The sequence below is a fragment of the Oryzias melastigma genome, linkage group LG20 (assembly GCF_002922805.2).
Source record: "Oryzias melastigma strain HK-1 linkage group LG20, ASM292280v2, whole genome shotgun sequence".
Lineage (NCBI taxonomy): Eukaryota > Metazoa > Chordata > Actinopteri > Beloniformes > Adrianichthyidae > Oryzias > Oryzias melastigma.
In genome coordinates this window covers 6,783,396-6,798,186 of record NC_050531.1, presented here as the reverse complement: position 1 = coordinate 6,798,186, position 14,791 = coordinate 6,783,396, and the positions used below count along the sequence as shown (strand labels likewise).

Here is a 14,791-nt window from a genome sequence, read left to right as displayed (position 1 = left end):
TCACAAGCTCCTTGTGCAACAATAAAAGGATTCTGATTCTGAAAACACCAAAAAATACATTTTTCATTGGAGTGGTTCTTTAACAGTTCTGTTGGAGATTTCCAAAAGTAATAGCAAATGTATTTTTTTTTTTTGTTTCTAGTCATAATTTTATAGGGAGACAATTTTACCATTAGTCTAACTCTAGTGCATTGGCAGCAATGCTTTTTAATGTCCCTGTCAAATACATGAACAAATAAAATAATTAAGAAAAAAATTCAGGAAACCTTCGTTTGCAGCTTTTTCTCTGGTTCCAACCCCTGATGATCTCAAAAACAAAGCTTCAGATTACAGGAAGTTTTTGCATTTTTCTTCTTAGTAGCATCCTGCTGCAGGAATCTTGATGAAAAGAATGAGATTCTGTGGATTTGTGATCCTCTTCATGCACCAGTTGATTCTTACCGTTCCTCCCTGCTGTGTTGAAGGAAACTTCCACTGCTGGAAAACAAAACGCTTTTCTTTGGAAGCGATCCTCTGCAGCTGCATCTATGATCATTGCTGCTTTAATCCCTGCTAGGGTTTCTTTTTGAGGGGAAGCAATACTTTTTTTCTTCTTTTATGCTTTAACAAATGTGTGATAAATGTCATCCATTATCAGACAGATGGTAAAAATGACCACATTTCATCTTGCTTTGTTCTTCTTTTACCTTCCTGCCTGACTGACTGGAATCTTTTTTTTCTCCCTCACAGAGAGTCAATCTGTCCTTCGATTTTCCTTTTTATGGACACGCTTTGCGTGAAATCACCGTGGCGACTGGAGGTAGGTTTGGCTCTTCTGTCTCATTGACACTTACTGGTGTTATTATTGGACATGCTGTTATACTCTGGTCAATTTAGACTCTATATGTGACAGATTTTTATAGCTGTGGGACTGAGATTTGAAAATGAGTCTGGCAGACGGGCTCTGAGAACAAAGCCGTGTGCCTGTACAGTCTGAAACCTCATCCATGAAGTCTGTGAAGGGAAAAAATTTAAAGTATTCTTACTTTTTTTTCTTTTGAGATGCTTAATCAGAATCAAATCCTCGTTTGGCACAAAATCCCTAACAAACCTCTCATCCAAGTAATCAGCCTCATAGCAGACAATTAAAGCGCTCACCTCTGTGCGAAACCAAGAAATAAGAAACCACTCCCAACAATCAGCACCAGTGGCTGCACGCATGGCTTAACTGTAGTGGGTTTGGACTCCAAACGGGGTTCTTCTTGCCAAGTTGCACCCTGCTACACTAAGAGAGGGAGGCGGAGGCATCAGACGATGGGAGGAGGAAGCACGTGATCCAGCAGACGTGTTCACCAGAGTGTACAAAGCAATTTTCCACTTGAGTCATGACAGTGAAACCACAAACACCCCAACCGGCTATTATCACGTCAAAGGCTAGAGCCTGGCTCTGAACCCAGATATTCCATAGATGTTGTTTAACTGCTCCTGGGATTATAAAGTCATAATCAGTTGTTGCCACGATCGTCACTGTCTGGTCTGGGTGTTGGCTCTGGATGATGATGAGGAGAGATCTTCAAGACTTAAAGGAGATTTAAAAAAAAGTTTGGATTCTTTTACAAAGGAGCAGGAAAAAGAGGCAGAGAAACTAAAAGGCCCTTGACCTTCTCCATCAGTCAGCTTGTCCTCGCAAAACTCAGACGTCGAGTCCCATTTAAAACATCCACTTAAAGTTTGCATGTGTGCAAACGGGAAAGCATGTGTAAAAAAACAAGTTACCCTTCATTTAGTTCTTGAACGCACCAGGAGTTGCATTTCTTAAATGGGCAAAACAATGCACGCAATGCTCTGTCTGGATTTGGCTTTAATAAAGTGGGAATTTGCTTCTTGGTGAATTTATACATATATATACAGTGGTGGACAAAAGTGTTGGTACCCCTCAGTTAAAGAAGGACAAATGCGACTTATACTCCGGAGCGACTTATATATGTTTTTTTCTTCTTCATTATGCACTTTTTGGCTACTGCGACTTATACTCCGGTGCGACTTATAGTCCAGAAAACATACAAATGTTTGCTGCATCCTGCATAACGCGGTGTCTCTCTGCGAGCGCCATCGCTTCATCTTCATCAGCCCTGCGACAAACTATCAGGGTCAAGGGTGTCCAAATCCAGGCCTTGAAGACTGTTGGCCTACATGTCTTCCAACCAACCTGCCATTAAAGCTCCGTATTGGCTAAACACACCTGATCCAGGTAATTAGCAGCAGATAAGGCAGGATTTCTGGAAAACCAGCAGGAGGCTGGCCCTTGAGGCCTGGATTTGGACATCTCTTGTCTAGGTGTACCCGCCTTCGCCCAGCTGTTGCCAGGACCGGCTCCAGAAACCCACCTGCTCCAAAATGAATAAAGCAGGTTAAAAAAAAATAGATGGAAGTTCAGGAGGAGAACAATCGGATCGGTCCACACATTGGATCTGTATACCACCTGCTATCACTGAAAACGTTACATGCCCAAAGTTGAGTCACTGATTGGTTGACGCGCCACGGCATCCTCACCAATGTTCAAATATTTGAAGCCTGGCCGCCCATCGCTCAAATCATGCCTGTGCTATTGACTTAATATAGAAACTGGCCGCCTCTGCATCGCAAATTTCATTCAGTGCGAACACAGCTTTACATGTTCTGGTTTTAATACTAAAGTTAAAGTTAAAGTCTCATTAGTTGTCACATACTGTCAAATTCATTCCGTATTTGATCCATCTCCTGGGGGAGCGGTGAGCTACAGACACAGCCGCACTCGGGAACCATGTGGTGGTTTTTCCCTCCAATCCAATCCCTTTATGCTGAGTGTCAAGCAGGGAGGCACTGAGTTCCATATTCATCGTCTTTTGAACTTCCAAGTCTCAAGGCAGACACTCTATCACAAGGTCACTGAACTTTTAAAAATTATTTTTTGTACATCTTCTAACTCGACACATCTTAACCCCCTTTTTAAAATTCATTTACTTTTATTTTTCTTTCCTGCAGTTGTTAGTAAATCAAATGTTTATCAAACTGTTCTATTTTTGTGCACAATTTTAACCTCTTTAGATCTCAGCTGTTCTATTAGTGCAGCATGAGATAACACAAAATGCCCCAGAAATACTGTAAGATCTAACTAAGTAAGTTCTTAGTGTTTCTGTTGCAAAGTCTTCTTGAGATGGCAAGAACAATATTTCATTCTGGCCAAGACTTTTCATTTTTTATGAGTTTCTCAGGTGCAGAACTCCTGGAAAATCCTGCAGCTCCCATTGAAAATGTTTTACTCTGAGGAACTGAAAGGAAAATATTTCACAGATGTTTTTTATTTTATTTGTTTACATTGTGGAGGAAAACCATACAATTAATGATTAGTCCTCCATAAAAGGTTAATAAATATGTGAAAATAACATTGTAAAATCATGAGAAAGAAGTATAGAATCTTAAACTTATTATTTTAAAAGTTATAATTTCACAAAGATGGTAATTTTTTAAATACAATTAATAATTTATTGAAAATAAAGTTGTACATTTACAAAAATAGAAAGCAGATTTGGTGAAATTTATGACCCATTAAATTAAACAAGCTGGCCTTTGTTTGATTGTCTTTATGGAAACATTATAAAACCTAAATATGAGCCTGTTATTATCTAAAAAGGAGATTTTCCTTGTAAAATTCTGACTTTTTGTTCATTTTTTCTTATATTTGAATGACTTTAGGCTGGTAAATTTGACATTTCCCCATTAAAATGGTGACTTTTTTCCTTATTATTTTAATATTTTATTTTATTTTATTTTATGGAAGCCTCAATACTCCTTAGTAGAACAATGTGTTTAAGGCAGAGGATGAATACTTGTTGCTGCTGTGTGTTATTGCTAAGAAGATGAAGAAAATTAATGAAGAAGACCTTTTCTATGGGGGTCAGCGTTTAACTACATGCAGTAGAGCCGTGTCTAATTCAAATTTATGTCCAGTCACACAACCAATAAGAGCAACAAATGAAGTCCAACACAAAAATGAAGCTAAATCTGAGATGGATTCAGCAAAAATCTACATTCACATAAAATGAAAGCAGATTGTTGTAAAAAAAACACAAAAGCTGGTGAGTCAATATCAATTAAACTGACAGCAGAACTAAAACGAGACAAAGTTTGTGCCAAAATGCAACTAAATTGAGAATTAAAGTAAATAAACATCAACTGGAGTTTTAAATGAGTGAGAAATAAACAGTTTCCAGAGGTTTTCCAGGTTCATAATTGCCATGTTTGCTTGTCACAGATCACAGGAAAAGAACTAAACCTGACGAGTGACATTGTTTGTGTGCGTGCAGGTCCTGTCCTGACCCTTTCCAGTTCAAAAAAGCTGCGATAAACAGAGAACGCCTCGTGTAAGAAACTCATTTCCGCTCACAGGAATAGAACGCTTGTTTAAACACGCCCTTTAGGAAAGTGAAGCTGTAGGCTGAAGGGGTTGATAATCCCTGCTAATATTTTTGTTGGAGTCGGGCACGGCGAAAGAATCCCCCCCCACACTCCATCCTACTTTCTGTTCCTGTCCATTATTCATGTCTCCTCTCTATCTGTGGCGTACCCAGACCCCCCTCCTACAATCTCCTTCTGGCTAAAGTGACAGCCTTAATGAATAGATAGCCTCTCTATTGAGTGTGCCGCATCTTTCACCTCTTTAGTGAATTGAGAGGCTGCCGGATTTTCTTTAGATTGTCAGATATGTTGGAGTGGGAAGGCAGAAAGGAAAACCTTGAAACTGGGATTTTGGATTCCAGGTGTTTGTGCTTTGAGATGCATGTGATGAAACTATGGGATAAAACAATATTCTTTAAAATAAATCATAAACCTGCACAGGCGGCATTATCATACCTTCAATTACAGGTCCAAAGCATGTCTAAACATGTATATCTCCTTTTTTATGCTTTATTCTATTTATTATAAATATATATTGTGTATTTTTCGTTTAAAAGCATTTTGTGCTTCAAGCTTTTTAAATATCCATCCAACTATCTATTTTAAAATATATTTTATGCAATTTTTAGACCAAAAAAACAGTTGTTTTCTAGGCCAGGGGTCTACAACCTGCAGCCCCAGAGCCACACGAGGCTCTTTAACATCTCTATTGTGGCTTCTGTTTAATGAAAAAAATATATATATATTTTTAAATAATAAAAGGACACTATGTATCACAAATAAAACATTTTGACTGATTTTAGTGTACCATGTAGCAGAGAAAATCCTTGAGGAGGTCTGTTAGTACTATGGCTGCCACAATTAGTCGACTAATCCACGACTAAACGGCTATTAAAATAGTTAACAACTAATTTAACAGTCGATTAATTGTTACTTTCTATTATATGGAGTCAGAGTGTGGTAAAGTTAAAAATTATAATGGTATTCTGCTAGCTTTTTTGGACTATTTTGGCTTTTATTAAGGATTTTTAGGCTATTTTGGAGTTTAGCTAATATTTCCGCTACATGCTAGCTATTTTGGCTAATTTAGGATTTTTTTTTCAAATTTTTTAAGGCTAATTTAGAGTTTAACTAATATTTCAACTGCATGCTAGCTGTTTTGGCTAATTAACACTTTTTTTGGAATTTAGCTAATATTTCAGCTACATGCTAGCTGTTTTAGGTAACTTAAGCTTTTTTAGTTTTTTTAGGCTGTTACGGAATTGTGGTAATATTTCCGCTACATGCTAGCTGTTGTGGCTAATTTAGGATTTTTTTAATTTTTAAGGCTAAATTAGAGTTTAGCTAATGTTTTAGCTGCATGTTAGCTATTCTGGCTAATTTAGGCTTTTTGTTTTTTAGGATATTTTGGAGTTTAGCTAATATTTCAGATACATGCTAGCTGTTTTGGCTAATGTAGGCTTTTTTTTGTTTACTTTTCAAGCTAATTTGGCATTTAACAAATATTTTAGCTGGCAATCAACTTCTGCGTTTTTAGCCATCAACTTCTGCATTTTCATCTATAAATGTCAGCATTTTCAGGTATCAGCACTAGCATATTTAGCTGCCAAATTCAGCTTACAGCATTCACACTAACATTATCGCAGGTCATGCTATATATCTAGTGTTTAGTTAGTTTAACGGTAATGATGGTTAAGATGTGTGCTTTACTTCCACTTTGCGCATGAGCCGATTAATTGACTAATCGGAAAAAATGATCTGTGATTAGTTGACAACTAAAATAATCGTTTATGGCAGGACCAGTAAGCACAACCAGAAATTCTATTTGGAAATTACGAAGAAAACAAATACTTTCTTCAATCTATATTCGTCTTGAAGTAGGTGATTCAGAGTTGGGAGCTCGTGGCCTCGTATTTTCTTTCTTTATAGCAAATATGATCTTTATCAAACAGTAGTTTTATCATCTGCTCCTGATTCACAACAATTTGACTAAAGAAATACTCTAAGTCACAATCTCAAAATTTAAAATACTATGACCACGATTTTATGTAGCTGAATGCAGTTCTTGTTTAATGTCACCAGTATGATCTGCTCTTTGCTTGTAGAACCTCAGATTTACTTGGAGTCTAAGCCACTGCACGTCTTTGCATGCCCGGTGTGACTTGTAAACAGCTCCACATATGCTAAGTACTGCGACTGCAGAAAGTATGCCTGTTCCTTCTGCATCTATCTTTAGTGCAGCTCAAACGGATCTCCTTACAACCGCGATGGCGGTCATGTCCGGCGTGACCACGCTCATTGACTGGAATGACTTTGATTGACAGTTGCGTGAGTCCAGTGTTTTGTTTTGTTTTTTTGGGTTCAAATATTTGATTTTGATTGTACAGATTGTTCATTTTAAATAGAAAAACTCAAACATTAGAATTAAATATTTTAATATCTTTATTATTTCACCAACTTTTCCTTTTAAGAGAATCTCCCAGCATCCTCTTGTTTTCATCCTGTCAGGACCGAATCAAGTCTTCATAGAGGTAACTCTGAGCTGAGAGATCTTTGGGGAAAGATTGATTCCTCTAATGGTTTTCTGTGCCTGTGGTTTCCAGAGTGATAGATGTGTTTTTGTATTTTTATGGCCCACCTACCACACGAGACGACATATGGTGTCACAAAGTGGAGGCTTTATGAAGCAGGATCAATTTTCCTTTTATTTTCCTTCCGTTTTCTTCTTCATGAAGCTGCTTTATGTCATAAATCTCGAGATCCTTTTTGCTAAATAGTCATTTATTTCTCTGTTTCCCCATTTAGACCACCTTTAGATCGATTGTTTTCCTGAGTTATATTTTATTTAAGTGTTTTAAGAAAATTTTACTAACTAGAAATGTTTTGGAATCGGACAGGATTGGACTTATTCCAACCACAAACTATAAAAAAGTGAGGATCTTCAGTAGGAAATAATGCAGCTTTAGTCTGAACAAAAAAAGCAAAAAAATCTGGAAATTATTTTAAAAAACAGATGTGTAAGAACAAAAGAATTTGACTTTTTAGACATTTTTTGTAGGCTTTCACGCTGAAAATCAAAGCTGACAAAAATCATTTTTTATAAAAATTTTAGATCCATAACTTCATTTTTTCATATCCAATCTTTCTCTTTTTTTAATACAAAATGGCTTGAACAGACTCCATTAGTAACTCTGTGTACAGGTGGCTAAATGAATCTCCGTTTGTGTTGCCCGATCACATCCCTCTGCGGAAAAATCTATTCATGCACGGCTGGACGAGTGTTTGAATTGGATTAGTAAACAAAATGCCCTGTCTGCTGTCCAAATGTGTTTGTTAATATTCTCAGGATAATTAATGGTGATGAGTGGGGTTTGGGACTTAATCAAGTTGAAGTTGCTTTAAAGCCCCTGGCTGCAATATAAATACTCACTCCGGCTGTATTTCTCCTCTAAGACTCTCTGATATTTATCTCTGCTTCTGAATAAAGGTAGCCGTGTTAATAAATCTCTCCTGCTTGGTGAGGCGGCTTCCCATTGGTTCACTGTTTATTACCAACCTTTAACTTAAAATAGTGTGTCATATAACAGCTTTATTAAAAAAGGAGCGATATAATTAAAAAATAATGCAGATCTACCTTTTTATTTAAATATATTTCACATTAAAAAGGTAAAAAGATGAAAAGAGTGCTAAATGTATGTTTTATTTGTGTCTACACAGGCTTCATCTACACCGGCGACGTCATCCATCGGATGCTCACAGCTACTCAGTACATCGCTCCTCTAATGGCCAACTTTGACCCAAGTCTCTCCAGAAACTCCACCGTTATTTACTTTGACAATGGTAAAACCACTCATCCTCTGTTTATGCATAACAAACAAACATATGTGGGTTATATTTAAAGGGTAACACAACAGGACAGTTGGAGAAAGCCAAAGGGGGCGGGTTGAGCGAAGAAGTTGTGGTTTGAATCTGTACGGTTAGCTTGAGGTAATCTAGTCACGCTGTGTCATCAATATGTAGAGTGGTACGGAGCGCAGAACTTTCTGTGAAGGTTGAGGATTTTTCTCCTCCTCCTTCTCCCAAGGTAGGCGCTCATGGTCCAGACTGTAAGGAGACCTGTGTCTCAGTGGTAAAATGGCCCTAGCATCATAGCTAATAAATGTATTACAATCCCGAGTGGTATGGTCATTGCAAATCGGATCAATAGGATGAATTTTGCTGGATTCAACACCAATTGACCTAAACCACTGTTGCCTAACTTCCAAGTTCACTGGAAAGTTGTGCAAGCCAGTAGATTTTTGACGACTGACGGCAAAATACCATGCTAAAGCTAACACCATAACAACTGGGGCTGGGTTAATTAAATCAATTTGAATTGATGTAAGCTTAACAGATCAGTAATCAGTTCATAAAAATATAAATCGATTTAGCACATAAAGGTAATGTCTGCTAGCTTGATGCTAGCGTTTAATGGAATTTCCCATAAGACGGCTAATGCTAACGCTCAGTAGACCTAAACATACATTGAATGGAATAAATACAATAAATGAACGTCTTTTTAAACTCACAGGCATGAAGTTTCTTAACTCTTTTAAAATATATTTATTTAAAGTAACAATTTGTGGTCTGAAACGTTTTTTCCCCATACTTTCTTCTTCTTCTGGAATAAGGTGTAATGCTATAGCGTGATCGGCCCCTAGTGGCCATTCAATGTTAATGATCTGAACATTTTTGTTAGAAATTTTCCTCATGAGAATCCATTTAACACTGTATGCTGTTAACAATCTCATTATTTCATGAATACATTTGACAGTATGTAAACTGTATCAGATTTACATAAATATTTTCAAATCATATAGTAGATTATAAATGTATTTCAAAGCAAATGTGTATTTAAAAATTGAATTGAATTGAAGATTCGAAAGAATAAAAAAAATAAAAAAGCGGAATCAATTCAGGCTCCGACCGTTACAGAATCACAGATGAGCGGGACTTTTATACTCGAGCTGATGATGTGAAACTTGAGAAACGATGTGAGACTTACACCAGTTGACCAATCACAAAATTCACCTGTAATACCTCGTTTCAACCTATAGGGGGCAAACAGACAGGTTTTGACTATATTTTCAGGAATTAGACAAGTTTATTTTAAATTGCCAAAAATGTGGCAACAGACAGCGCTTTTAGACCCCAATTTATAGAGGTCAGCATCCCAAAAAAAAAAAGATTCAGTGTTTGGTTACCCTTTGACTCCCCTTCGATTTCAAAATTAAATAAAAAAGGAACTTCTAAATTAAAAAGAACATGATATATGTGCAAACAGGTCTGAATGAATGAAATTAAGTCGTATTTAGGGCTGCACGGTGGCGCAAGTGGTTAGCGCTCTCGCCTCACAGCGAGAAGGCCCCGGTTCGACTCCCGGCTGGGACCTTTCTGTGTGGAGTTTGCATGTTCTCCCCTTGCATGCGTGGGTTTTCACCGGGGACTCCGGCTTCCTCCCACCGTCCAAAAACATGCTTCATAGGTTAATTGGTGACTCTAAATTGCCCCTAGGTATGAATGTGAGAGTGAATGGGTGTGTGATTGAGGCCCTGCGACGGACTGGCGACCTGTCCAGGGTGTACCCCGCCTTCGCCCATCAGTGGCCGGGATAGGCTCCGGCACCCCCGCGACCCCGAAAGGGATGAAGCGGTCAAGAAAATGGATGGATGAAGTCGTATTTATTCAAATTGTTCCTTTTTTAAAACTGAAAAGTATACTGGAAGTGATCTGGTGAACTGCGGAGGTGCTGTCATGATGTGGGGCTCCTTTGGTAACATCCTGAATTGTGCAACAATGACATCTTAGAGCAAAATTTGAAAGATTATTTTCCTTTTTTTGTTAAAATAAACTTGTTTCAACACTGGTTTGAACTAGTTGAGAGACAGTGATGAATTGATGTAAGAAGATTGAAAAAATTAAGACTCAAACGAATTATATTAAAGTAAACCAAGAAAATACAAAAATAGATTTGCTTAATGATAACATATTTTTGTTTACTCTCATTGCCTTGAAAAAAAAGCTTTAAAATGTGTAATAAAGTGCAAAAATACTGAACAGATTTTATCCAAAAATAACAAATATTTCATTACTTAAAGATTTTGTAAACTCAGAAGCACCGCTAGAATTATAAAGTGTACATTTAACACATTCCCTGTCCTCCCTAATTCTTTCTGATCTTTTTACCTTTCTTTACCCACATGTTCTGTTTCTATCCTCCGCCTTTTTGCAACCCAGTGGTACTTCCTATATGGAACACGGAAGTAGGGGGGCTTGCTTCGTCCAGTTATTTTATATACAGTCTATGTCTAAAACGTTATTTTGTTCCTCATACTTTCTTCTTCTTATGGAAAAAGGTGTAATGCTATAGCGTGATCGGCCCCTAGTGGCCATTCAATGTTAATGATCTGAACATTTTTGTTAGAAATTTTCTTCATGAGAATCCATTTAACACTGTATGCTGTTAACAATCTCATTATTTCATGAATACATTTGACAGTATGTAAACTGTATCAAATTTACATAAATATTTTCAAATCAGGGCTGCACGGTGGCGCAAGTGGTTAGCGCTCTCGCCTCACAGCGAGAAGGCCCCGGTTCGAATCCCGGCTGGGACCTTTCTGTGTGGAGTTTGCATGTTCTCCCCGTGCATGCGTGGGTTTTCACCGGGGACTCCGGCTTCCTCCCGCTGTCCAAAAACATGCTTCATAGGTTGATTGGTGACTCTAAATTGCCCCTAGGTATGTGTGTGAGAGTGACTGAGTGTGTGATTGAGGCCCTGCGACAGACTGGCGACCTGTCCAGGGTGTACCCCGCCTTCGCCCATCAGTGGCCGGGATAGGCTCCGGCACCCCCGCGACCCCGAACGGGATGAAGCGGTCAAGGAAATGGATGGATGGATGGATGGATTTTCAAATCAGATTATAAATGTATTTCAAAGCAAATGTGTATTTAAAAATTTAATTGAATTGAAGATTTGAAAGAATAAAAAAAATAAAAAATCTGAATCAATTCAGGCTCCGACCGTTACAATCACAGATGAGGGGGACTTTTATACACCAGTTGACCAATCACAAAATTCACCTGCAATACCTCGTTTCAACCTATAGGGGGCAAACAGACAGGTTTTGACTATATTTTCAGGTATTAGACAAGTTTATTTTAAATTGTCAAAAATGTGGCAACAGACAGTGCTATTAGACCCTAATTTATAGAGGTCAGCATCCCAAAAAAAAGATGATTCAGTGTTTGGTTACCCTTTGACTTCAAAATTAAATAAAAAAAAAAAACTTCTAAATTAAAAAGAACATTATATAAGTGCAAACGGGTCTGAATGAATGAAATTAAGTCGTATTTATTCAAATTGTAGAAGTAGAAGTATACTAGAAGTGATCTGGTGAACTGCAGAGGTGCTGTCATGATGTGGGGCTGCTTTGGTAACACCCTGAATTTTGCAACGACATCTTAGAGCAAAATCTGAGAGATTCTTTTGCTTTTTTTGGCTAAAATAAACTTCTTTCAACACTTGTTTGAACTAGTTGACAGACTGCTGTAAGAATATTGAAAAAAAAATTTGATTTAAACGAATTATATTAAAATAAACCAAGAAAATACCAAAATAGATTGAACATTTGCTTAATGATGAGATATTTTTATTTATAAATATTTCATTAGTTAAAGATTTTGTAAACTCAGAAGAATTATTAAGTGTACATTTAACACATTCCCTGTCCTCCCTAATTCTTTCTGATCTTTTTACCTTTCTTTACCCACATGTTCTGTTTCTATCCTCCTTCGCCGCTGTTTCACCCTGCAGTAGATTGACACACCAAATGTGACCTTCTGTTGTGGAGCTCATCAGACTTCAGCAAAACTGGCAGCCGATCAATTTTTACCCGCCTGCTCCTCAGCTCCGTGTCCATCCGTCAGCTTCCTGCCGATACCGCACAGACTTGCACGCTGCGCTGTGGAGGAGGCTCGATTAAAAATGAAAAAAACGAAAAAAAACATCATTTATGAAGCGGCTGATAAATGTTGATTTTATTTCCTCACGCTTCCAAACAGTGAAAGGTTGTGACATCTGCAGCAAGCGTTCGCTTGTCTTCGTTAATCAGAACTTTCTAAATAAAGATTGCTGTTAATGAGGCTTTCACAAGTTTCCCCCTAAAACTGTAAAAATGTGGTGTTTTTTTTTTTGTCAAAAACAACACTTCCAGGTGGTGTGACAGAGCAGGGAGCCGGTATCGCTTTGTTCAGGCGTGCAAGAGATCTCTATTTATTCTCTCTTTGAACATGAGTCATCAAAAAAGTCTGGCCAGTATCAACAGAAATAATATTTTTTCACCTAAATAAATTAATGAATGCAGAGCAACAATAAAAAGCTGTTATCACCTCCTGGTAACTGCTGCTGTGGGTGCATTTTCCTGACAGCTTACACCATGACTCACCGTCCACGTTCACATCAGTTTGGCAGTATTTCTGTTACTAAAATATACACAGGTCTGGTTATGAAGTGTGTTAATGTGAATTTATGAATCTCTTTTAAATCAAATTATTTTTTTATTTCAACTAAAACGTGATTTTATGTTTGTTTTAGTTTAGCAAAAAATGCTAAATTGGATGAAACTCTCTTATGTTAGTTATCAACCTCAGAAATTAATATTTTAGACAAAATGTAGTTCAAAAAGTGCAGTGTGTATGATCTCTATAAGATCAGACGTTTATCTCAGTCTATCACTTATTTACTCCTTTATCCATCATTCTGATGCCCAATTTAGACTTTAAGAAAGTTACATTTTTTTGTTTTTGATTTGATTGATTTAACGTGACTTGAATTGACTTTATTTGATTGATTTGACCTAAACTGATTTTATTTTATTTCATTTGATTTAACCTAACTTAGCTTAGCTTAATTTAATTTAATTTAATTTAATTTAATTTAATTTAATTTAATTTAATTTTATTTTATTTTATTTTATTTTATTTTATTTTATTTTATTTTATTTTATTTTATTTTATTTCATTTTATTTTATTTTATTTTATTTTATTTATTTGATTTGATTTAATTTAACTAGAGTTGGTTTGGTCGAGTTAAGTTGACTAATTTATTTAATTTAATTTATTTTAATTTATTATAATATTTTTTAATTTAATTTACACATGATTTATATATTTCCTTATATTATTAACAACAAAATGTATTAATCTACACACATTATTATGCATTGTTCAACAATACTGACTAATACATTATAAACAAATCTATCCCTCGTACCTGGAATTCAACATTTGATTATTTTTTTTATTGAAAACTCTTAAGTTTGTCAAATAATAAAATTCTTTGTGTCCCGATACCAGAAAGAAAGTTGAACCTGTATATTATAAGTAAAAGGCAGACTAAATATTTGGCTTTTTTATGGTGTTAAGGGAGTGAACTTTTGTAATGAAATGACTTTGGAAAATACGTTGACTTTTACCAATAGATATCATAACAGCTTGATTAATTTTTATATCATAAATATTTAAAATTTGTAGTTTAGAGAACAATTGGGCACCTGGTGCAGAGTAAGTAGCTAAACAAAAACAAAGGTATATTTGCTTCAAAAAGCTAGGAAATGTACTCATCCATATATACAATATTCTAATAGTAGAGGAATGGATAAAGAATGGTGAGTAAAGTTTCTAATTCTTCTTATCGTGCCCAAAGATTTAGATCACGCATGTAATCTAATACACACAAAGTTGCTGTCAACTGATATTCTTTTGGCCTTAGAACCAACAGAGCTGGTATATTTCTGTGGATTAGTGGACAAAAGTGTCTTTGTCTTACTTTGAAACTTTTTCTACATCCTCAAAAACCCTCTACTATCCAGAATCAATGTTTGACATTTTTTCTCAGATAAATGACTGTTTGTAAATTGCTTCTTACAGAGCCACACAAACATGTTTGTGTTGCAGAGTGTGAGTCTCAAGTGCTGTCACATCTGTGACACACAGACTTCAGAATCCTTTCAGAAAGTTCCTTTTCTGCAGTTTAGCTACCTGACGGTTAGATTTCAGCTGCATGTTAAGCTGCATCTTTAGGCAGCCAGGGACTTCTGTGAAAGAGCAGTTAGCAGCCAAGAAAGGCTGATGGAGGGCAGAAAAGGTGTTAAAGAAAAACAATTGGAGGGATGGAGTAGAAGATGGACTTATTTGACAGACTAAACAGCCGAAATTGGACAGGTTTACTTGAATAGCACGTTTCTTGTAAAGTGCTTTACATAAAACATTATAAGAAACATTCTGTACCGGACGGGATGACGAACATGGAACCAGTACCAGGTTAGGGTTAGT

The 14,791-nt window shown here is 36.6% G+C and overlaps 1 protein-coding gene across 1 annotated transcript in view; it reads left to right on the top strand.

The window, feature by feature from the left end:
• plxdc2 (plexin domain containing 2) overlaps positions 1-14,791 on the top strand; it is a gene marked incomplete in the record, with an annotated part of 135,664 nt that overhangs the window by 90,277 nt on the left and 30,596 nt on the right. The window contains 2 exon segments of the mRNA XM_024279999.2: positions 730-799; positions 8,134-8,256. Coding sequence (XP_024135767.1) covers positions 730-799; positions 8,134-8,256 — 193 coding nt within the window.